General features: G+C 51.7%; 1 protein-coding gene and 1 long non-coding RNA gene across 2 annotated transcripts; one reads left to right on the top strand and one right to left on the bottom strand.

The window, feature by feature from the left end:
- Window positions 1-9,040: 9,040 nt before the first annotated feature.
- Window positions 9,041-9,813, bottom strand: LOC123586304. The gene is made up of 2 exons (XR_006706733.1): window positions 9,767-9,813; window positions 9,041-9,413 (listed from the first exon to the last, which is right to left on the bottom strand). It is a non-coding gene; the product is annotated as an uncharacterized LOC123586304 (long non-coding RNA).
- A 4,095-nt stretch (window positions 9,814-13,908) lies between these two features.
- Window positions 13,909-22,946, top strand: PHLDA3 (pleckstrin homology like domain family A member 3). The gene is made up of 2 exons (XM_045456522.1): window positions 13,909-15,657; window positions 16,879-22,946. Exon 1 carries the CDS (start codon window positions 15,208-15,210, stop codon window positions 15,583-15,585), a length of 378 nt encoding a protein of 125 aa, XP_045312478.1. The 5' UTR covers window positions 13,909-15,207; the 3' UTR covers window positions 15,586-15,657; window positions 16,879-22,946.
- Window positions 22,947-24,789: the final 1,843 nt, after the last annotated feature.

The following is a 24,789-nucleotide window of genomic DNA, read 5'->3' on the forward strand; positions in this document are numbered from 1 at the left end:
TTTGCCAGGACCCTATCCCTGTGATGGCTCCGGGTGGCCCCATTGTTTAAAACCTAGCTGGAAGAAGCCATGACCCCCAAGCCCTTGTACTCTGGGCCTCAGTTGGAAATGATAGCCTTAATGATCACTGAATGACCTTCTGGGTCATTCTTCCATTGTCTTGAAGAGTGGCACTTAGCTTCTGTTGAGATGGCTGACCTAGACTAATCTCCTTATCATAAAGTCACCTGGCCACACCCTTAATGTTTTCACTTTTTTGCAATATGGGTAGGCTGAGAATTTTCCAAATCTTAAATTATGCTTCTTTTTTGCTTAACAGTTCCATCCTTAAGTCGTTTTTCTCTTCCTAAATTTTACTATAAGCAGTCAGAAGGAGCCAAGCTGCACCTTCAACGCTTTGCTTAGAGATCGCCTCGGCCAAATAACCAATTTCATTGTTCACAAGTTTTACCTTCCACGAGACATTAGTATCTGAACACATTGAGTCAAGTTCTTCGCCACGTTATAATGAGGATCCCCTTTTGTACAGTTTCCAAAAAGACGTTCCTCATTTCTCTTATCAGAATGGCCTTTATCATTTATATTTTTACCAACATTCTGTTCAAAATTACTTAGTCATTATTCTCCGGCATGACTGAGGCTTTGTCCGGCTGTCCTTATTTCTTTCTGAGCCCTCATGAGAATCTCCTTTCAAGGTCCATTCATAGCACTGTAGGTGTTTTCCTAGCTGACATTTCTAAACTCTTCTGGCCTTTATCCATTACCCAGTTTCAAAGCCACTTCTTCCCTTTTAGGTATTTGTTACAGAAGCACCCCACTTCTCGGTGCCAATTTCTGTTTTAATCAGTTCAGAAAATACCATAAATTGGGTGGCTTATAAAAAACAGAAATTTCTTTCTCACGGTTCTGGAGGCTGGGAAATCCAAGATCAAGGTGCTGGCAGATTCAGTGTCTGTGAAAGCCTACTTCCTGGTTCTTGGCCATCTTTTTGCTGTGTCTTCACATGGCGGAAAGGAGGAGGGAGCACCCAGGCTTCTTTCATAAGGGCACTAATCCCACCCAGGAAGGCTCGGCCCTCATGACCTAACCACCTCAGAGGCTCCACCTCTGAATACCATCACCTTGGAGGTTAGCATTTCAACATAGGAATTTTGCGGGGGACACAGACATTTAGACTATGGCAGGCCCCCACAGGGCTTAACTTTTTGTAAATGAGCTCGTCTGAGGAGTTGCAGCGTCTCATCTGAAGGATGCCTGTCTGATGTTCTGGGGCTGGGCTTCCCTGCCCACACTGAGAATTTACAAAACACCAAGGAGCAGAGGCTTTAACAACAACAGACCTTGTATGCGTAATGTCCAGATGACCAGATCCAACAGTGGCCTTGACACACCCATCTCCTTGACCCTGGGAATAGTACCTAAACATGTATAAGACCAGTCAATGGTGCAGAACAGTGCAACATGCATGTAAAAGGACTGGAGGAGAATGCCACCTGGGGTTGTGAGCTCCCCAGGTGAGGGCAAGGTCTCCTTCATCTTGATAACTTCTCTAGGTCCAAAGCAGGATATAGCCAACGGGAAGTTCTCAGGGAAGGGTTAGTGCATGGAGGGAGGATGAATGGATGGAATGGTTCTACAAACAGTGGGATCATGGTAGGCTCTGGAAAGGGCCTATAGGAATGGCCAGGATGGGAACTTTTAGGGCCCAAATCTGGAGATAGGTTGCCCTCTGCTGGCTGCTAGGGGTGGGTGCTGGCACCCCAGAACAAAGCCATCTGCCTAGCTAGCCTCTCCTACACTAGCTGTCAAACTGGGGGACAGTCGGTCTTCCAGAGCAGGCCCGTGGTGGGGAGGAGGCTGGACGCACCTCCTGGGAGTGAAACCGGAGTAAAGGCAGAGGCCTGTAAGCAGAGGTGGCTGGCGCCGAAGCACCTTCTGGACAGCGTAGGATGGGGTGGCGCGGGAGAGCTCCGAGAGAAGGAAAGGGTCACCCAGAGGAGACGGTGCCTTGGGGAAAGGAGAGCCCACCAGCAGGGAGTGGGCCCTCTGCCCTCGGGCGCAGCGCTGGCGCTGTGCCCGGAGACAGCAGGTGGCGCTGTGGGGTCGGGGCAATAGGCCTGCATTCCGCTTCCGCGTGTCCCACACCCCTTCCCCCTTGGCCCCGGGGACCTTAATTTCTGCCGCGAGAGGGCGCTCGCCTCCAAACCCCAGATAATAGTCTCCGCCGGAGGATTTGCAAGCTACGGGGCACTGCGGTATATCCAACTGTGGAATTGACCCAAGGGCAGAGGGGGAGCAAGGATATTTGTGCCTACTCAGGTATTTCTTTTCTCATATCTGTGATCTCTGAGCTATGCGTCCAGGCGCCTTCAGGAGACCGATTTTGGTGGGAACAATGTCCTGGTTGGGGGTGTGGCCCTGATGTGGGCTCTTAGGGTGTGATGGGAAAGAGCTGCCTGTCTTGATGGGAGGCCAGCCCAGCCCCCTGCGGCCTGCCTCCAGGAAGTGCCCTTGCAATCTGTTTGGGTCACCTGAGGGCCTGAGGATGCAGAAAGATCTGAAGGAGCCATGGGACAAGGGTGCAGGGAAGGGGGGTTGGTGGTTAGAGCTGCTGGTGGGTTTTGGGAGTAATCCCTGAATCAAGGGCACAGAAATCCTCTAGAAGAGGGCAGAATCCCAGTGAGGCCATGTCTTCCAGAACTAGATCAAGAAAGGGAGGTGGTCAAGATCAAAAGAGAACCCTCAGATCGTCTAGCGGATGATTCTCACTCCTCCGGTTGCTCTCCCCTCCCCTAACCCCCTGGCCATGCTCCCCCCCTTCCCCACAAACAAGAGAATCATTGGGGGAGGCTTTTAAAATGGATTCCCAGCCCCACCCTAGAGATTCTGATTCAGCTGGCCTGGGTGGGGCCTGAGAATCTGTATTTGGAATCTGTATTTGGAATCTGTATTTGGTTAACCTCTCAGGTGAGGCCCCTGCCCCACCTGACAGCTGAAGCTGCCTCTGAATAGTTGTCATGATTGGAGAGGACTTCCCAAAGCTGCCTATTTCTGTCCCCCAGAGTCATCTAGAGCAGATCTAACTCTTCTCCAGTGTGACCATGCTTCAGAGATTTCAAAACAGTGGCCCCACCTGCCTGAGTCTGTGCATCTCCGGGACAAAAATGCTCTGGCCTTTCTGAGGTTCCTGATCGAGGTACAAGGGAGCCCCAGTGAGGCTATCTCAGCAGTTGAGAAAGGAAAACCTGGAGGCAGCTGGGTGGCTCAGTTGGTTAGGCGACCAACTTTGGCTCAGGTCATGATCTCACTGTTTGTGAGTTCAAGCCCCGCATCGGGCTCTGTGCTGACAGCTCAGAGCCTGGAGCCTGCTTCAGATTCTGTGTCTCTCCCTCTCTCTGCCCCTCCCCTGCTCCCATTCTGTCTGTCTCTCTCTCTCAAGAATAAATAAACATTAAAAAAAAATTAAAAAGAAAGAAAGAAAGAAAAACCCAGCCAGGGGTTGGGGGCTGTCCAGGGGCCAGAGAAGCAGACTGGGGACTTGCCATAGGTCTGGGGGCCAAAGCCGAAGCAACTCCCTCTGAGAAAGACCCTTACCCTACCCGGGGCCTGGCTCCATCCAATCTAGACCGCCTCTTTTGGACACTTTAGAGCTATCATTCATTCATCTCGCTCATTTACTATGTGCCATAGCCTATTTGGAGACCTTACACATATTAATTCATTTAATCCTCACAATAAGCCTATGAAGTAGGTGCCATCATTATATCCACTTATGAATGATCTAACCGAAGCCAGGAACCAAAGAACAATTGAGGAACTGGGCTCAAGGTCAAATGGCAGAGCAGGATATAGACACAAGCAGCTGGGTCCCATCCCCTGCTCCTCCTTCTTTTAGAAGAAACTGCATGTGCCAGGAGGTACGAGATGTGGTGTTAGAACAGAGTTAGGACCATAGCAATAGCTCACATGTACCGAGCACGTACTATGTGCTGGCAGTGGTCTTAATGTCGTCTTAGTTGATTCCTACGTCAGCACTATGAAGGAGTTATATAATCCCTTTATCATAGAAGAGGAAACTGAGATTCAGTGAATTTTTAAGCGACTTGCACAAAATCACTGGCAAGCACTGGAGCCAAGATTGGAACCAGCTGTGTCACTTGGAGCCACCCTCCTCCCCTCTGGGTGTCAGCCTCTCACTCTGTGAAATGAAGATGTTGGCCTGAATTAATTCTAGTGAAGTGCCTCCAGGCTTTAAGGTGCACGCGAATCTCCTGAGGATCTTGTTCAAATGCAGATTATAATTCAGTAGTTTGGGGTGGGGCCTGAGATTCTGTCACAAGCTCCCAGGGGAAGGTGGTGTTGCTGCTGATCCCGGGACCACACTTGAGCTGCCAGGTTCTAGGGGACCCACCCAGCGCTGATGTTCCAAGTTTATGGGCCTAGGAAGACTCGCCCCAAAGGCCATGGAAATTCAGGAAGTAGATTACGATAAATAAAGCCCTTAGTGGGCATTTTTCATGCCCAGACAAGCCCTTGGTGACTTTTCTGAAGCATCTGCCCTGAACCTTTTACAGTTCCACTCTGTTGACCTCAACCTGATTCCTCCAGAGGGTTCAAGGGCTTGGTGCTGGGCCAGGGCGGGGCGTTGATTCTCTCTAATCAAGGAGTGAAGGGAAGTCCCTGGACACCTTGCCTCATGGCCCTGCCTCCTGAGGACACCAACGGGTCCATGGTGGCCACACTGCTCTTTACAGACACTCCCCATCTTCTGGGCACATGACAGGGTTACACTTATCCTCTTCTGAAGTTAGATGTAGCCGTGTGGCTTGCTCTGGCCCCTAACTTAAGGTGAGAAGTAATTTGTGTCACCCGTGGGCAGAAGTCTTTAGGACTCACTGTGGATGCCATTCTTTCCCTTTTCCCTGTCACAGAAAGTTATCATTTTTTCCATCTCTTGTATTTATTATGTGCCGTAGCTTATTTGAAGACCTTACATGTATTAATTCACTTAATCCTTACAGTAACCCTGAGACATAGGTGCTATCATTACGCCCATTTACAAATGATCAAATGTATTAAGATAGAGGCTCTGTTGATCTGGATCTGTGAGTGCCACAGTGAGCAGAGCCTCCCCTGAATGGGGGAGGCTTTTATTGATTTAATTTTGTTTTATTATTATTATTATTAATGCTTATTTATTTTTGAGACAGAGAGAGAGAGCGTGAGCACGAGTTGGGGAGGGGCAGAGAGAAAGGGAGACACAGAATTGGAAGCAGCCTCCAGGCTCTGAGCTGTCAGCACAGAGTCTGATGTGGGGCTCGAACCCATGAACAACAAGATCATGATCTGAGCTGAAGTTGGACACTCAACCGACTAAGCCACCCAGGCACCCCTATTTTTTAATTAAAAAAAGTTTTTTTAATGTTTATTTTAGAGAGAGAGAGACAGAGCATGAGTGGGGGAGGGGCAGGGAGAAAGGGAGACACAGAATCTAAAACAGGCTCCAGACTCCAAGCTGTCAGCACAGAGCCCGATGTGGGACTCGAACTCAGGAACTGTGAGATCATGACCTGAGCTGAAGTTGGAAGCTGAACTGACTGAGCCACCCAGGAATCCCCAGGGAGAAGCTTTTAAAATAGATTCCCAGCCCCATCCTAGAGATTCTGATTCAGCCGGACTGGGTGGGGCCTGAGAATGTGTGTTTGGAATCTGTACTGGGGATTTGGGGGGAATTTGTTAGTGACCCATAGCCTAGCCCATCCTGACTGATATGCATACTCCTATCAGCTATGACATGGGGATAACACCTTCGGTAGACTGTATCCAGTACTGGGGGTCTGTATGTCTACAAAGTCAAGGTTGTGGCCTGTCGAAGAACTAATGCTTACCTCTTCAATAGGAGGGAAATCCTCTTCCTGAAGGTGGGAGGGGCTTCCCTAAGGATGTGAGCTCCACCTCCCTCTGTTTTACCAGTCCCCATTAAAAAGAGAAGTGTGATCCACTGAGTCACCATTGTGTCCCTAGTGCCTAGCCCAGAGCGTGGCTTGTAAAACACTGAATTCACATCTGATAGGACTTACTGTGATGTTCCTTTCCATCAATCTCCCAGTAGATTATGTTCAAGAACATACCAGGAACTTCCCTCCCTTCCCTCAGCCCCTCTACACCCCTCTGCCTTGAGCCATTGGTTAACTTCTTGACCCCAGTCCCAGGCTGGACACCTCACTGCCTTCTCCGCCTGATCTTGATAATGGCACTACATAGGAACTTCTCAATGATCCAAGTAATACTCATGAAAATTCATAATCACTCACTATGAAACATTTGAAAATCAAGGGCAAGCAGGAAAAAAAAAAAAAAAGCCAGTATCTATAATCCCCTCTCACAGAAGGAACTATTGTTGACCCTGTGATATTACCTTTCCCTCCATCCTTTTCTCTTCTATGAGTTCCCCCAACCCCCCACATCCGTGGCATAATGTTAGTGAGATCCCATGAATGGTTGCTCTTTAGGAGGAGAGAGAAGAGCCACCCACAATTGCAGAAAATGTCAGGGCTGGCAGGGGACTTATGAATTGTCCAACCAACCTCTGCCATTACCGATGACGACACCGTTTTAAAATAACCTGGGTGCAAATGTGTGTGAAGTCAAGACAAATGTCTGGCACAACCTCTGCCAAGCTCAGTGACCGTTGTCTATGGGGTTGGGGGCACAGGAAGGGCGATGAAAAGATACTGTACATATTTTGAATTTTTTTTGCTACAAAAATGCATTCAAATATTAATTGCACTTGAAGCACATTATTCTTGTTAAAAGAACAGGAAACGAAAGCCATGAAATAGAAAGCAATTGATGTGTACAGTTTTGCCCAGCTCTTGCTGGCAGGTCTCAACCACTATATCCCTGGGCATCAGCCAGTCTTCTGCTGTCCTTGCTCTTCAGCCCATTGTTCCCAAGGACAAGGGTCACTCCAGGGCAGCCCCTTCGCTCCGACAACACGGGCACCCAGATGCCGGAACGACGTGGGAAAAGGGAAGATTCTGCAGGCCCCAACCTGAAGCCCAGGCCCACAAGTCCAATCTCTGCCAGACCCAAGATGGGATCAAATGCCTTCAAGTCCAGACTCGGCCCCATCCGAGAGGGGGTTACTGGCCGCTCTCAAGACGAAAGGGATCCCTGGTGAATCAGGAAAGTTATTGGGCTGGAAAGTGGTTAAAGGGCTGAGCGTGGGAGGGGATTTCCACCGAGAGAGCCAGGCCCAGGAGCAAGCCTGGGCGGGTCGGCTGCAGGGTTGCTACCCACTTGATGTCTGTTGCAATGGTGCCCATAAAACCCAAATCGTTAGACTCGAAGCCTTGATCAGTTTTTTCTTCTGTTTCCCTTTAGAGAAACGGAGATCCGAGGAAACCCCAAAGCTCTAGAACAAAGGACTCTACATCAAAGGGGTGCAGACAGGTCAGGATAAGTCTGGGGGAGAGGTCAGCTGGGGGAGGTGGGTCTCCCAGGGAGAGGAGGGCGGGGAGGGACCTGTGGACTGGAGGGTGTGTGCAGAAACCAGAGGGAGGAGGGGAGGGAGGAGCAGGGCTGTGGGCAAACCCATTTTCCTGTGTCATCTAAGTGATCAGGAGCTGCCTGACCAGCTGCATCTGAGAATGTGGAGGTTGAGAGGAAGTAGCAATGCTCTTTTTGTCTTACCTAAAGGGAAGACAACCAGTATAGATGTTCCATAGTTAGTGGCATGTACACTAACCAGGCTTTCTTGCAAATCTGACACAAGCTAGACAAGATGCGCAAGGAAACTGAGATGGACTTGTCCAAGGTGTCACAGAGCTGGGGCTATCACACAGGTGCCCTGACTCCTGACTGAGTGCTCCTTCCTCTGCACATGACATTCCCACACTTTCATATGCATCAGAATCATGCGGAAGGCTCATTAAAACACAGATTGATGGGCCCCAAACCCAGAATTTCTGGTAGGTCTGGAGTCGGGCCTAGAATCTATATTTCTAGCAAGTTCGCAGGTGGTGCTGATGCTGCTACCGCACTTTGAGAACCACTGCTCTAGACCCTGGATGTTCAAAGGAACTAGCAGCGTCAATGTTACATAGAAGCTTCTAGAAATGCAAAATCGCAGATCCCATCCCGGACCTACTGAATCAGAATCCGCATTTGTAAGAACCCCAGGTGATCTGTTTGCACATTAGAGTCTGAGAAGTACTTGTCTACACCGCACCACCTCTTCCTTACTAGGGGTCAAACCCAGGCAGCCTAGATGAGCCTTCCATTTCCAGTGACTAGGGGACAATGAGGCAGGTGCCTAGGGGCCTGTGGGGACACCTGCCTGTTTCTGTGTTTTCCAGGGTAGGGAAAGGGCAAGGGAAGCGCAGATATAGGAGAGGCTGAGCCCCACGGCTCAGCCCCCCCGGCTGCTCTGCTGTGGTGTACATGGCCCACTCCAGAAGGCCCCGCTGACCCTGCAGAAATCTTGTGGCCAGTGACTACCATTTACATCTCCAAACTGGCCCTTGCTTTCAAGCCAGCCCTGTGTTTTTGTTTTATTTTTAAAATATGTGCAATACATGTGTGCGTGTGACATCCAAACCATATACAAGCACAGCTTTGGAGATATTGTGGGCTGGGCTCCAGACCACTGCAATAAAGCATATGTTGCAATAAAGTGAATCAAATGAATTTTTTGATGTCCCGGTGCACATAAAAGTTGTGTTTAGGGGCGCCTGGGTGGCTCAGATGGTTGGGCGTCCGACTTCAGCTCAGGTCATGACCTCGCGGTTCGTGGGTTCGAGCCCCGCGTCGGGCTCTGTACTGACAGCTCAGGGCCTGGAGGCTGCTTCGGATTCTGTCTCCCTCTCTCTCTCTCCCCCTCCCCCTTATGTCTGTCTGTCTTGTCTGTCTCTCTCTCTCTCTCAAAAGTAAATAAACATTAAAACGATTTTTTAAATGTTGTGTTTACACTATACTGTATGTAGTCCATTAAGTGTGCAACAGCATTATGTCCAAAAAGATACTGTACAGACACCTTAATTCAAAAACATTTTATTGCTAAGACATACTATCATCTGAGCTTTCATTGAGCTGTCATCACTGATCACAGATCAGCATAACAAATACAATAATGACGGAAAAGTTTGAACTATTGCGAGAATTACCAAAAGGTGACACATAGACACAAAGTGAGGAAATGCTGTCAGGAAAATGGTGCAAATAGATTTGCTCGATGCAGGTTGCTACCAACCTTCAACTGGTAAAAAGCACAATCAATATCTGTGAAGTGCACTAAAACAGACAATGCCTGTAGGAACATGCTTCTAAAGTAACAAGCGTATTCATGCTGTTGATCCACATCCTGGAGATTCCATAGGCAACATATTGGTGTGAATCCTTCCAGATAAAACCTGTACCACAGAGAGACACAAACTTTTTGTTCGTTTGGGATCGTATTCTACACCTTCTGACGCTCACTGTACTGAAATGTTTTCCCTGCAAAACAACGTATTTTAGATATCTCTCTCTGTTAAGAGCTATAGATCTGTTTCATTATTGTTAACTGCTCCACTGTGTATGAACATCTGTGTATTGTGCATTTAACTGGATTTTTAAGAGAAGCAAAACATTGGGGTGCCTGGGTGGCTCAGTCGGTTAAGCATCTGACTCCTGATCTCAGTTCAGGTCTTGGTCGGAGGGTCATGAGTTCAAGCCCTGCTGGGCATGAAGCCTGCTTTAAAAAAAAAGAGAGAGATTGGGGCACCTGGGTGGCTCAGTCGGTTGAACGTCTGACTTTGGCTCAGGTCATGATCTCGCGGTCTGTGAGTTCGAGCCCCAGCTGGGAGCCTGGAGCCTGCTTCAGATTCTGTGTCTCCCTCTCTCTCTGCCCCTCCCCCACTCACACTCTGTCTCTCTGTCAAAAATAAATAAACATTAAAAAAAAAAGAGAGAGAGAAGCAAAACATGTATATAGTAAGAAAATAATAAATAAAATCAAGCTGTACAGAATGATGACCAATGAAAAAGTAAAAGTCTTTATCTTCTCTCCTTGTCTTCTCCCAGAGGAACTACGGTTAACCATTTATTTTTGTTTGTTTGTTTTTAATTTTTTTTAATGTTTATTTATTTTTGAGACAGAGAGAGACAGAGCATGAACAGGGGAGGGTCAGAGAGAGAGGGAGACACAGAATCTGAAGCAGGCTCCAGGCTCTGAGCTGTCAGTACAGAGCCCGACGCGGGGCTCGAACTCACGGACCGGGAGATCATGACCTGAGCCGAAGTCGGACGCTCAACCGACTGAGCTACCCAGGCGCCCCTATTTTTGTTTGTTTAAATAACAGACTTGATTTTTAGACCAGGTTTACATTTACAGAAAAATTGATCAGATATACTGAATTCCTATGTATCTCTCCTTGCCCCCATAGTTTCCCCTGTTATTGACATCTTGCATTAGTGTGGTACATTTATTATAGCGAAGGAACTAATGTTAATATATTTACTACAACTAAAGTTCATAGTTTACATTAAGTTTACTTTTGGTGTTACACAGTTTTATGGGCTTAGACAAACATAATGTCGTGTATCCACCATTACAATGTCATCCAGAACAGTCTCTCCCTAAACATTCCCTATGACCATCTAGTGGTTATCATAATTCTTTTTTGAATGTTTATTTGTTTATTTTGAGAGAGAGGAGAGGGGCAGAGAGAGAGAGGAGAGAGAGAATTCCAAGCTGGCTCCTCCCTGTGAGCACAGAGCCCGACAAAGGGCTTGATCTCATGAACCCGTGGAGACCATGTCTTGAGCAGAAATCAAGAGTTGGACACTCAACCGACTGAGCCATCCAGGCACCCCTTACCATAATTCTTTTAAATAATGTACTTAGACCTCTCTCTGTTAGTTCATTAACACTAGATAGCAGTTATTGACTCCTTGTAATGAAAGAAAAGGGAACTACTACAGTCTCCTTTCTCCAGCTCCCAATTTTTGTCAGTTCCATTACCATTTCGTTCACTCATTCAACAATGATTTACTGAGGCCCTACTGTATACTGGGCAACATTCTAGGTGCTAGAGCCACAAGGAATGAAGAAAACAGGATAAAATTCCCTGCTGGCACAGAACTTACATTCTAGTAGAGGGGGATAGATAACAAATAAGAAAAACATTAAGAATGTTAGATGGTGGTATGTGCTATAGAGAGAAAACCAGCAGGAGAGGGGCTTTACTCAGAGATGAAAGGCTCTGGTAGATTGCAGGAAAAGGAGTGACATGATCTTACTTCCGTTTTACAAGTTTTACAGTGTTTTTTTAAACTTTGTTTTTTAAGTCCCTTTTTTAAAGTTTATTTATTTATTTTGAGAGACAGAGAGAGAGAGAGAGAGAGAGAGAGAGAGAGGGAGAGAGAGAGAGTGAGCAGGGGAGGGGCAGGGGAGAGAGAGAGAGGAGAGAGAATGCCAAGCAGGCTCCGCACTGTCAGCGCAGAACCGGATGCTGGGCTCGAAATTCCAAACCGTGAGATCATGACCTGAGCTGAAACCAAGAGTCGGACACTTAACTGACTGAGCCACCCAGGCGCCCTAATTTTTATAGTGTTAATAGAAATTCTGTTTTGTAAGTAGAATGATCTTTGATGCTTTTTCTATAGATTGAGTGGAACAATTGATGACCACTAATCAGAATTTATAAGATTAAGTAAATATTGTAGAAAACAAGAAGCTATGTTACTTTTTATGTCCCTCTGGGTCCCATTCTGGCCTCTGTCCCACCTTATTCCCATCTGCCATTCCATCTTGTCCTGGGTCGCCACCAAGTGGATCCAGGGCTCCCTCCTCCCCACCAGGGATGGCTCAGACCTAGCTGGAGCATTTCTAGCACACTATTCCCTGGGGCCATTTTGTAGTCTAGCCCGTTCCAGCTGGATTCAGACTGCCTGACAGTGCAGATCAGCTTTCCTTTGGGCTGGGCAGAGGGCGGAGCCAGCTTTGGGCTGCAACCAGGGACATTCTGTCCAGCAGTCCCGTGTGGGGTAAACAAGCCCATAAGAATTGAGTGAGCATCTCCGGGGCCCAGCACTGCCCCCAACTGAGTGCCCCAGGAAGGCTAAGTTAGAGGTCCAATTCCCAGGGGCAGCATAGGGATACTCTGGCAGGAGGGGAGCACCAACATGAGCCTCCCCAGCCCAGCCCTGCTCCCCTGGCTCTAGAATGCTTATTGATCCTCCTGATGCACCAAGTTGGGTTACTTGGGCCCAAGCATCTCTCAAACGGGGCTACCAGGCAGAATGCCAATTCTGGGGAAGGATTTAGAATGAGTCACCTCCTCTCTTCCCAAGAGGTCATGAGATCGGAGGATAGGACTCCCAGTAAGACCTACACAGGACACCGAGGAGAGGTGGCGTCGGGAACTGGTTGTTTACTTGGTAAAGACCTTTCCAGCAATAGAGTATGCCATACTGAATTTCCGCCTCTGGCTTCCTCTTTACCCACTCACTCTTGCTATCCAATGTTCCTGTCTTTTTTGCCCTTTCTCCTGTGTCCAAACACTTGGTACCACTCCACCCAGCACACCAAAGAGGAAAGTGTGGGTGGCTGGGTCATGTGTAAAAAAGGACCCCGGGTACTCAGATGTTATACAGATGACACTTGTGTGGTGTCATCACAAGATCCTGGGTCCTCTTAGCTACCATGTGTTATCTTCCCAGCTTTGTCATCTATAGAGCTGGGTGACCTACTGTAGGTTGCCTGACCTCTCTGAGCTCACTTTTCTCATCAGGAAAACGAGCACAATAATAATAACAATACCAATTTATCAAGAGAATAAAAAACACGAGGAGCCCCTATAAAGTTTAAAAGCGCGTACCTTTATGAATTAACCTGAAACTGGAGAGTGAATCAGTGAGTTCCAGGCTCAGGGTAGGGAGAGGAGGAAGCGATAGAGACAAAACGGAGCGAGGAGCAGGTTAGCAGCCTGGTCTAGAGCCTTGTTTCCTCCAAGATAGAGCTTTGGATCATGGTGGGACTATGCCAGATTGGTGGACTCGGGAAATTCTTATGGAGCAGGTGTGTGTGGGGGGGTGTGGGCTGGCGAGAGAAACCATGTGAGGGCATGGCTGGCAGACAGACTGAGACTTTGGGGGTCCCTAAGACAGGACTGTGGGTAGTTTCGAGCTTTTTCTGTTGCTGCCCTCTGTGTCTCAAGAGACACCTATCTTGGCTGCTTCTCTTTCCTCCTGATGCTGGCCACTTCCTCTCCCCGGGGCGGGGGCGGGGGGGGGGTACTCTTCAGGTTAGGGAGTTAGCTGTCCTGGGGCGTGGGTGCTCCTGTAGCACATGGGGCTGTAGAGCTGTGGTGGGACACTGACAGCTGCCTTCCTCCACCTCCTGACTTGGGGCACCCCTCCCCTCTACACTGGACCCTCTTTGTGCCCATCAAGCTCCACATCAATGGGCAGGAGGATGGAAACAGGGTGTGGGTACAAAGAGGTCTTATTACTGTCATTACTACATATTATTATTCCCATAATACTCTATTATTAACATGTCAATGAATAGGCCCTTATGAAACTGTGGGCCTGGAGGAGCTGACCAAGACCAGGCAGAATTAGGACCTAGAGGCCCCATCTTCCTGTGCCTGGCCTACTCTCCCGGTCCTCATCCTCCTCTGAAGGCAATAGAAGTGGGGGGAGGGGGGGAATAACATTTTACTGGGACTCAGAGTTGCCAGGCCCGGATTTGGGGCTTTCACAAATGTTATCTAACTTATTCATCAGAGCTTCATGAACTAAGAATGAATAAATCTTTCCATTTGACAAATGAGGAAATTTTAGGAGGCTAATGGAGCTGCCCAAGGTGGGCGGGGACACAGCAGTCAAGGAGGAAGTGTTGAGGTCTGAACCCAACACTGCAGGGCTTTCAACTCAGCGCAAAGCCCTTAAGGCCAAAAAGGGAGGGAAGCCTTCTCCCTCCCCATCCCCCTTCAGCGAGGATTCCTGGGGAAGCTCGTTCTCTTAGGATGGCGGAGAGAGGCTGCTGAAATCCGCGGAGGGTCTGCAACAAACAGGCTAGCAGCTAACTCCAGGCATGGTCAGTCCACGTGGGCTGAGCGACGGGTGTCTCCAAGTGTGTGCCACGAAGAACACTGCAGGAAGTGACCTCTCCAGATCACGATGGGGTCCCCTCTCCGCTACCACAGAGAGGCTGAGCGACCTCAGGTTTTCTCTCTGCTCAGTTCGCCCTGGCTTTTCTCTACCCTTCTCCCCGAGCTGGAGATGTGGGTAAGAGTAGGAGGGGTGGGTCGCCCACGCAGAGACAGCTGGGCAGCAGAAGGGGAGGGAACCCAACAGAGGCTTGATCCCTAGCCCCCACCCCCCACCCCAAATCGTCCTCGTGCCAAAGGGGAGCTGGCCAAACTAGGAGAAGGGGCTCAGGCTGGGGGGGCCAGGGCTCCCGCGGCCTGGGAAACGTCCAGCAGATGTCTGACGCCCACTATGCAAGTCCCAACGGGTGCACTGCGCGACCACAGAGTTACCCCCTCTCACCAGCAGCGACCCTCTCAAGTAGGAGCCGCTCCCTACCCCCGCCCCTCCACGATCCCCCGCGTCCGAGGCCTGGAGGAGTTCCAAGAAGCGGCACACGGCAGGCCACGAGGTTACGGCTGCTGGGTAAGCAGCCCCCCTGTCGGTACCAGCCGTCCCCGCCCGGCGCCCAGCGCCTCCAGTGAGTGCCCGAGCCCCCGCCGCGGCCCCGCCCCCCGGAGCCCTGCCCCGCCGGGTGCGCGGCGCGGCGGGGGGGAGGGCCCGCCGGGGCAGGAATGCGCGGCGGGCGGCGCAGGAGGCGAGTGGAGGAACATGTAAGGGCACATCCCTCGAGCTGCCGCCCAGCGCGCAGGCAGAGCCCAGCGGAGCGAGCGGGCGAGCGTGGTGCCAGTGCGCAGCCGGGCTCTCGGACCGGGAAGCCACCGGGGCACCGGGCAGTGGCCGGGCGGGGCAGCTCGCGCGGGGCGGCGGAGGGGCCGGAGCGGGGCTGCGGGCGCCGAGCGGACGGCGGTGGCCCCAGGACTGCGCGGCGGGCGCACCGGACGGCGGGGGCGCAGGTGGCAGGGCGCGCGGCCAGCCGGCCCCAGGCGCCAGAATCCGGCGCTGCCGAGCCGGGGAGGGCGCAGCGCCCACCGCAGCCTGCAGTTTTCCCGGGACGTCTGGGCGCCCATGACGGCGGCGGCGACTGTGCTCAAGGAGGGCGTGCTGGAGAAGCGCAGCGGCGGGCTGCTGCAGCTGTGGAAGCGGAAGCGCTGTGTGCTCACCGAGCGCGGGCTGCAGCTCTTCGAGGCCAAGGGCACCGGCGGCCGGCCCAAGGAGCTCAGCTTCGCCCGCATCAAGGCCGTGGAATGCGTGGAGAGCACCGGGCGCCACATCTATTTCACGCTGGTGACCGAGGGAGGCGGCGAGATCGACTTCCGCTGCCCCCTCGAGGATCCTGGCTGGAACGCCCAGATCACCCTGGGCCTGGTCAAGTTCAAGAACCAGCAGGCAATCCAGACTGTGCGGGCCAGGCAGAGCCTCGGGGCCGGGACCCTCGTGTCCTAAACCGCACAACTTGCCATCTTACCTTCATGCTCCGCACCCTCCCCACCACGTGGTGTACGGAGGTCAAGTCAGGTAGGCCCCTGGAGACTGAACCCTCCTTTCTCTCCTTCTCTTTCCCCTATGGAGAAAATGGGGGACTCCCACCAGCATTCCACATCAAAGCTGAACGACCCTAGGGCCGACAGGGAGTAGGAGCTTAGGAGTCTGAGCAAGGGAGGCCAAGAGCTGGACTTTCCCCTGGGGTCCCAGGCAGGAGGGTCCTTTGTGCCCCAGGTGACAGAGAGGAAGATGGTGGGATGGGCCTCCCTACAGGTTGGTTCTGCCCTGGCTCTGGTGGAGGGAGGCTGGCCTTCGCATTCCCTTAAGGCTTTCCAGCAGAAAGCCTTTCCTTCAGTTAGCAGAGTCATTGGGAACAGAACCCAGCTCCCAAGGTGGGCCCTTAGGGGGAGGGTTTGACTAGGCTGGGCCAGGGCTTCACTACCCATTCTTGACAGTGGATATCGGGTCCTAGGGCTGAGCTGCTGGCAGACCAGAGGTGTTGGAGGGTGGGCAGGCCAGGCCACCGATACCAAGGGGGAATGGGCCTGTCCGCCTGCCTCTGAGTGCCAGCCAATGCCCAGCTGGGCCAGAAGAGGAGAAGCTGGAGAAGGGGGTGGGGCATTGGGGCAGGGTGGGTGGAGGGGTGCAGGATGGGGTCATGATTTGTTATTTGTGATGTCTTAATCCTCCTTGAGCAGTAGGGCAGGGGGTGAGGGGCGGATTTGTGGTCAGGAAGGCCCAGGGGAGGGACCAGGAATAGAACCTAGAAGCCCTGGCTCCCAGCCCTGTGCTCTCTTCCCCAGATGCCACTCCCTCCCCGTGGGAACCACGAGTAGGGCCGAGGACGGAATTATACCACTCAGGTTTTCATTTCTCCGGTGGAAACCTATATCCCCTCTCATACCATCTCACCCTCCAGCCCCGCAGTTCTCCACCTTGCCAAGGAGAGTCCCGGTGAGCCTGGAGCCCCACCCGGTGTCATATACCCCTTTGACCCTCCTGTTGACTGTAGTGAGGGTTAGCCGAGAGGGAGGGAGACCTGCTGTACTGAGAACTGGTCCATATTGATCCCTCAGGCCTCAGGGGGACTCGGAGGAAGCAGTTTCCTCCCCTGATCACAGTGTGTTGTACAAATACTATTTTCTACCTTTCTCCTGACGTGGAGAAGGTCGGAAAGCTCTGGTGTAAAGCAGCTCATTGTGGATACTTATCTCAGTGTCTGCCCCTGCCCTAACTGCTGCTCTTTCTTGCCAGCTCTCCTGCCCCTTTTGGCTCATGGGAGCGTGACTGTGCTCCGTATGTCGAGGCGGAAGCCATGGTCACGTGGAGGAGACGCTGGAGCTGAAGGAATGGATGGGGCCCGGGGAGGAGGGCAGAAGGCCATGTGGGGCTGAGGATGAAGATTCAGCCCCTGGACACTCTCAGAGTCTCCGGACATTCCCAGCTCAGGGCTTTGCAGCCACAGCCTGACGTACAGATGGTGATGGAGAGCTGGCATCCAAGCACCCTCCCCTCGGCGGCCCCGTCATCTGGTTGCAGACTGTTGTTAGTCCCCAGCTTGTGCCGTGCCGCGAGGAGGACATTTCCCCATGGGGTGCCAAGCCAGCGCCTCAGGACTCAGGAGGCCAGGCTGGTACCCCGGGGAGGAACCAGCCTGGCATCACTTCTGGACTCACCTTGGTGGGGGGAGCTGATGGGCCCTGAGGCCCACACTTGAGGGTCTCCTGCTGCTTAGGTCCTTCTGGGACCCCCACCCATCCAGGCCTTCTCTTTGCACACTTCGCCCCCCACCTCTTGCCCATCTTCCCCCCCACTGTGGTGCTAGGCCTGGAGGTGGTGGGGGTGGGGTGGGGGTTTGGCCATTACCATTTCATGCCTTTCCCAAAATGAAGAGTCCCCGCAAAGGGCAGTGACCACACTGTTTGCTGAATGGAGTTCTTTGCCCACAAAGACCCAGTGCTTGGAGCATCCCTCTCCTACCCCCGCTTCTCCACGCCATAACCCATTCTGAGATCTCCGGCCTGGGTGGGGAGAGACACTGCAGCCCTAGGAGGCACGACCTCAGCGGTCCTAGGAAGGAGGGACCGTAAGGCCTGGACTGAGGGATGTTCTACTGGCCAACTCAGTCTATGTAGCTGCTTTTCCAGAAGGCCGTGCCGCCCCTGCCATCCTGGGAGGTGGCTCAGCTTTCTGGGCAGAGTTGGTCTCCCTGTCATTTATGTACTCAGGCTTCATACATTTAAGCAGTAAGTATTCCTTGCTGGATGGTTTAAAAGGAATGATTACAGCACGGGAAAAGCTGAAGTCCAGAGAAATAGCTGCCTGAGTTACACAGAAATTCATCGGGTAACCCTCGAGATCTTTCCATGTTGTGGTCAGCAGTTTACTCTGCCCTCCTTTCCTCCATTGCCCACCACGTCTGGCCTTCCCTGTGGCAAAGCAGTGGCCTACTTCAAAGTCTCCAGAAGGAACGAGGGGGCTGTGTGGCCCCCTTCAACAATTTGAAGTCTCTTTAATAACCTCTTTGTGCTTCTGACCTGTTTTGTTCCCCATCAGATTTCTCCTACTGTCCAGCCAAGACCTCCCCATCCTATGTCCCAGTACCTTAGAGTCCTCGGGAGTGCCTTGTTCATCTGCTACGAGTACCGCATCTCACAAGTGACAGAGAACTTACAAATTACAAGAGAGTTTTGACAAATATCTCATTTATTACCTCATTAGGCTGTATCCCTGTTTCATGGATAGCTTAGTCCCAGCATCGCAAACAAGCATCATCTTCCACGCCACCCCTGGTATGTGCTGAGCAAGATCTGGGCTCTCCTAGCATGCTGTGGTCAATTGGTGATGTCTGTCATGGGCTTGGGGAGAAAGACGGTGAGGATGGCCACACTTGGGTGGCCGGGCGGTTGCGGGGGGGGGGGGTTGGCGAGAAGATGATGGGGTCTCCACCCCTTCTTTGTTGGAGCCATGTGAATAGGAAAGGGTTAGCATCTCTGTTCTATAAGATGGCCTCTAAAATAGAATCCTTGCTCTTCAAATCGAACTGAAAGGCTGCTGATGGTGGGGATTCAGGCATAAAGAAAGGAAAGAGGTATCCAGACCCTCAGAAGTGGGAGAGTGGGAGTAGGTGGGAGTGGATGCAGGCAAATACGTACTCCTAAATGCCTCTTCTCTGCCAGCACTGTGCTTGGCACTGGTGATGCAGAGACGGGGAACACAATCTGACCCTGCCCCAAGAAGCCCTGAGTCTGGTAGAGAGCTAAAATGCCAACTGGTGCCTGTAGAGCTGGGGTGAGCATCCGGGGGAATGCTGGGCTCTGCCTCCTCTGCCCAGCACTGTGTTAGCCTCACTGGTGTTTGCCAGATCATTCTGAGAGCCTGGCTGCAAAGGGCAGTGGGGGCACAGGCAGCATGGGGTGTCAAGGGGCAGGGGGCACACGGAGCAGAGGAAGAGGCAGGCTCTGGTTTCTGACACTCCCTGCCTTTCTGGAACACAGCCCTGTCGGTTCCACCTGTGCTTTCGTTCCTGCCCAAACCCAGCTTCAGTTTCTCCCCATGCTAGGAGAGCCCCGGCCCCTCTGATGGGTGTGCTGCAGTTAGAACCCCTAGCACAGACCCTAGAATGTAGTAGGCCCTCAGTATACATTAATAGAGGTGGGGGTTGTTGCGATGGGGAAGATCACTTCCTACCATTTGTAAGAGTCCCATGGCTTCCCGAAGCCTCCAAGAAGTCATAGCACAGGGATTGGGACCTTACACCCTGAATTTATGTTTTTGTTTTTGTTGTTTTTAAAGATACGTGACCTTTGGGGAGTCTTTGTCTTCCTGCTGGGGAGGGAGACACCCTGCTTTGTGACTTCAGGGGTGTTTTCGCTGCTCTGGCAACTCTAGATTCTAAAAATGGATCATAGGCCCTCACCCTAGGAATGCTTGGCTGGACCACAGAGTAGGGTCAAGGCCTCTTTGGGGGCACAAACAGGCCCCGACAGTGCCAGCAGACATGCATGAGATGGAAAAACTGCTCGGTTGGGCCTGAGGATGCCGTGAGGCCAGGGAGGGGCTGCTGCTTTCTCTCCCCCTGCCCCGGCAGCCCTGGCCTCACCCCTGCCTGATGCGTGAGTCATCGATGGGAAAATGAGAAAGGGCAAGTCCCAGCCCAGCAACTGGAAGTCCTATGAGGCTAGGGGTGGAGAGACAGAGGGGAGAAGGGATGGGCTTGCTCAGGTCAGGGTGAGCTGAGGCTGGGGCTGAGGCTTTGGCAAGAGTGAGCCTGTTGCCAGGGTGAGAAGGAAGACAAGCGCAAGGAGCCAGAATTGGAGCCCACAGGCAGGCACTGTAGCAGGAGGGAGTGAGGCTAAATCTGTAGGGCATCCTGGTTACAAGTCTGTAATCTGGCCTTTCCCGGAAGTTAGGGCTGGAGAGGTGCCGTGGGCAGTTGTCCTACCAGGTCCAGGGACCCGGGTAAGACTGTATGTCCCACTGTGCGCCAGGCTGCTGGTTGGGAGGCTGCATAGCCCTGGTTTGGCCTCCAGTCTCTGTTCCAGGCCACATGCCACGGTCCCCTAGTGTGTTCTGTCCAGAATGCAATTCATTCTTGTGTTTCAAACCTCCAGGGGCTTGCCCACTGCGATGGAGGCAGTCCAGGCTCCTTGGAGGTGCTCTCTCCACAGTCAGGGCCCTTTGTAATGCACCTGTCTGCACGGTCCCCACAGCCAGGGCCCCTGCACGCAGCCGCCCCCATTCCAGGCTGGCAAAGGCTGTCTCACACTCCCAGGCTTTCGCACCCACCTCCTCCTGCACATTTTTGCAGTGTTGGCTCACCACCTCGGAGGGGCCTCCTCTACTCTGCCTACAGTCCAGGCTGGGTAGCTGCTCTCTCCTCTGTATGCTCATAGTTTTTCCATTACTCACCCTCCATTGCTGGCTTACTCGTCTGCCTGCTGTACTAGGTGGTCAGTGCCTGTCATTTGTGTACTCCTGCTATCTCACAGTATCCTGCACACAGCAGGTTCTTAATGAAAATAATGGCAAACGGTATTAGTGCTTACTCTGTGCCCAGCATTGATCCAAGAACCGTACAATTATTGAATCGTGTCGTGCTTCAGCAACTCTGTGAGGTAGGTGTTCCTCATAACTCCCATGTTTTGCGTTAAGAAACTGAGGCCCAGGGGCGCCTGGGTGGCTCCGTTGGTTAAGTGTCCGGCTCTTGATTTCAGCTCAGGTCATGATCCCACGGTTGTGGGATTGAGCCCTGGGCTCCACACCCAGCGTGGAGATTCTCTGTGCCTCTCCCTCTGCCCCTCCCCTGCTCACACCTACATGCTCATGCTCTCTCTCTCTTTCTCTCTCAAAGAAAAAGAAAGAAAGAAAGAAAGAAAGAAAGAAAGAAAGAAAGAAAGAAAGAAAGAAAGAGAAAGAAAGAAAGAAAAAGAAAGAAAGAAAGAAACTGAGGCCCAGAGAGGTTAAGTGCTTTGTTCAGAATCACACAGCAGCTATGAAGTGGGGGAACGAGGAGTCAACCAGGTCAGTAGGACTCTAGCATGTGCTTTTAACCCAACACCAGATGATTAGTCCTCACCGGATGAGTGAATGAATGAAGGAGTGAGTCCCACAGTGTCATTGGGAGAAAGTTGCTCGGGAGCTGGGGGAAAGGAGAAGTAAGCCCCGGGGAGTGGGGAGCACGTCCGTGTGCCAGGGCGCGGAGGAGGCTTCGTGGAGAAGCTGGCTGTAGCCAGTCCTTGAAACAGTGGTGGGTCTCCCTACAGGAAAGGACACGGGGGTTGGGAGGGGGTGTCCTGGGGCAGGACTGGTCTGGAAGAGCGGAGAGACCCAGAGCGGGAAAGTACAGTGGGACTCTAGGGGAACAAATCATTTTCGGGCTGAGGGCCAGGCCTGTATTGGCCCCAAATGCCGTTTGTCTCATGACCTGGGCACAGGGCGGCCCCATCTGCAGGGACAAGGGCTGTGAGCTCAGTAAATGTGACCCTGTGTGGCAGCAGGCCTGGTCCCAGAGGCCCCCACGTAGGGTTCACACCAGCTAGGGTGACCAACCGTGCTGGTGTGCGTGGGGCTCTCCTAGTGTAAAAGCAGTGAAAGCCCTGTGTCCCCAGGAACTCCTCAGTCCTGGGCAATCTGGGACAGGGGGTCACCCTACGCCCTGCCCCAGGGACAGGAAGTGCTGCCTCTCCCACCCTTTTGTTTCACCGGTCAGCTCTGCCCACAGCTCTTGGCCCCAGCGAAGGGTCCAGAGCAACAGTGCTAGGGCCCAGAGGCGTCACCCGCCCAGACTCAGGCAGCATCGGAGTTTTCTGCCATCCTTGGAGGGCACACCAGGCCCCCAGCTCTAAGGAGAAAGGAGAGCCAGGTGTCTTCAGGGGCTCTTCAGTCAGCTCTGCTTCTACTGGTCCCCAACCGCAATGCAATTCAGTTCAACCCAACCTCAGCGCTTTGTGAAGCACCTAGTTTCTGCGGCACAGGCGTAGAAGCCTGGCCCATCTCGCGTGGTAATTGAGACACAGAGAGTAGCCAGGGAACAGAGGGGACTGTTAGGTGGGGACAGTGCTGTGAGGGGTGGGCGGGGGATGCAGGTGGTCCTCGGAATGGAGGATAGGATTCTGACTATCAGAGAGAAGAGGGTAGGCAAGGCCTTCCAGGGGTAGGAATTATCGGTGCAAACGTGCCAGGCTGGAAACGGTGAGGTGGCTCAGGAAACGCGAGCAGGTTTGCACAGAACCTCGGCGTGCAAGAGCTGAGCACAGAGGAGTTGGGCCAACTTGGAGTCCCCTGACTGGCCAGGGGTCCGGGCTTCTTTCATAGGCAGCGGGAGCCCGTCACAAGGCTTCCATTCTTCACACACGCACACACACACACACACACACACACACACACCTTTACTTTTATTACAAAAATGTATTTGTTGGAGAGAAATGTGAAAGGATAGTACATTATAAAGAAGAAAACAAACATCGTCTTTCATGTCCCCATCTCTCAGAGATCATCTTTGCTAACATTCTGGTGCATTTCTCTCTGCATTTATTTCTCTGAAAATAGATATGTGACATATAATTATTATCTATGATATAATATGTAATTATTTTTTCACACATGGGGTCATACTGTGTGTGCTCCATTATAGCCTGATTTTTTATGTATAGTATATTGTGTTATGAGGCCATGATGTTAAGTAAGCATTTTGATGTCTGTATGTTACTCTATTGTATTTAGTAGTAGTTGACAAACGAATCCCTTATTGTTGAACACCCATGTTCTTTTTGTGTTTTTCTATCATATACAAGGTGGTAGTAAACATTTGCATACCTAAATCTCTGTGTCTCTGCTGGTTTCTTTTCTTTTTCCTCCCTATTCTTTTTCTTATTCTTCCTCCTCCTTTTCCTCCTCCCCCTGTCTTTTTCTTCTTATTAATAGAAGTCTAATTAGTTTTCTTTTTTAAAATGTTTTTTAAATGTTTATCTATTTTTGAGAGAGAGAGAGAGAGAGAGAGAGAGAGAGAGAGAGAGAGTGACGACATGAGCAGGAGAAGAGCAGAGAGAAAGGAGGACAGAGGATCCAAACCTGATGTTGGGTTTGAACCACCTGAGATCATGATCTGAGCCGAAGTCTATGCTTAACTGCCTAACCGACTGGGCCACCCAGGCGCCCCTAATTGGCTTTCTTGAAGCGGAATGGCTGGGTCTGCACTGGAGAGCAGGGGAGCTGTGGTGAGCACTGGGTTTTAGAATGGGTGTTGTGGTGGTCCTGGGGGAAGGGAGGGCCTGGGAGCAGGGAAATCCAGAGGTAATGAGGCCTGAAGAGCCATGGTGGGAATGGAAAGGGAAGGTGGAAGCCAATGAGGAGACAGTGACTAGTTAATAAATGCCCACTGTGGGGCAGAGACTTACTCCCATGTCATCCACATGGAGGCATTCAGGCAGCAGCGAAACACTTAGGCTCTAATCTCAGACCTGAGTGTGAATTCCTGCCATGTCTCTCATTAGCCGTGTTATTTGGCACCCCATTAACAAATGGGAATGATAATACCCTACTTCCTAGGATCATCATGAGAGTTAATTGCGGGAATGCCTGTAAAGTAGATAAGGCACATAGAAACTGCACAGTAAACTTTGCTACTGCAGTAGTGTGATTACAGTAGTGTGATAATCCTTCCAGCAACCTTGCTTGGCCTAATCCCCATTTGAGAAAGCTGCCTGCAATTAACACCTTAAATTGGCAACGCTTGCCAGTGCTTTTACCTGATACCAATACTAACCTTGATAGAGTGCAGCCTGATTGGGCTAGACTTACATCCCTTCAGGATAAGTGTCCATCTTACAGATGATGAAATGGAAGTTCAGAGAAGTGAACATAGTGGCACAGTGTAAACTCCAGGCCTCCTAACTCTGGGTCCCACAAAGCTCTCGTGACGTCCTGGTGCCTCCCGGTGTTGGAACTTCCAGTTGGAAGGGAGGATGGAGAGGGGCACCTCTCATCGGTTGAGGTGCTGGCTCAGTCGGTTAAGCCTCCGACTCGTGATTTCAGTTCAGGTCATGATCTCCCGGTTTGTGAGTTCGAGCCCCACGTCGGGCTCTCACTGATGGTGCAGAGATTCTGCACCTGGGATTCTCTCTCCCCCTCCCCCTCCCCCTGCTCTCCCCCAGCCCTGGCATACTCTCTCTCTCTCTCTCTCTCTCTCTCAAAATAAGGAAGTAATAATAATAAAAAACCAAAACGTTAAAAGAAAACAAAAAGAAGTGAGGAAGGAGAGAGCAGGCGATGTTCCATCAAGATTCCTTTGTCATCGGAGGGTGCTGCGCTCTCATTAACCGGGCTCCACTCCAGTGGCTCAGAGCCCTTCACACACATAAATGCCCCTTCCCCTGCCAGGGAAGAGAGGGCAAGTGGCACAACTTGTCTGAGTTAACAGAGCGTGTCGCTGACCAAGCCAGAAGGAGAGTGCGTGCGCGTCTGGCCCAGGCCAGCCCTGGGGAGCCCTTGGCTGGCTCTCCGTTGCGAGGGAGTTGAGCCTCCGTGCTTACCAAGACAGTGGAGAGAAACCTCGCTGGGAGAGCGCCTCGAAAGAGCTGACAGCATCTAATAATTAATTATACTTGACTGGGGTGGTCAGGGCTGCAGTTTGGAGTGTTTGGCTGTTTATGCAAAAGGAGGCGT

The sequence above is a fragment of the Leopardus geoffroyi genome, chromosome C3, assembly GCF_018350155.1.
Source record: "Leopardus geoffroyi isolate Oge1 chromosome C3, O.geoffroyi_Oge1_pat1.0, whole genome shotgun sequence".
In the NCBI taxonomy this organism is placed as follows: Eukaryota; Metazoa; Chordata; class Mammalia; order Carnivora; family Felidae; genus Leopardus; species Leopardus geoffroyi.

Excerpts from the sequence above, each read along its gene's own strand:
- PHLDA3 (XM_045456522.1), top strand. The coding sequence starts at position 15,208 with ATGACGGCGGCGGCGACTGTGCTCAAGGAGGGCGTGCTGGAGAAGCGC.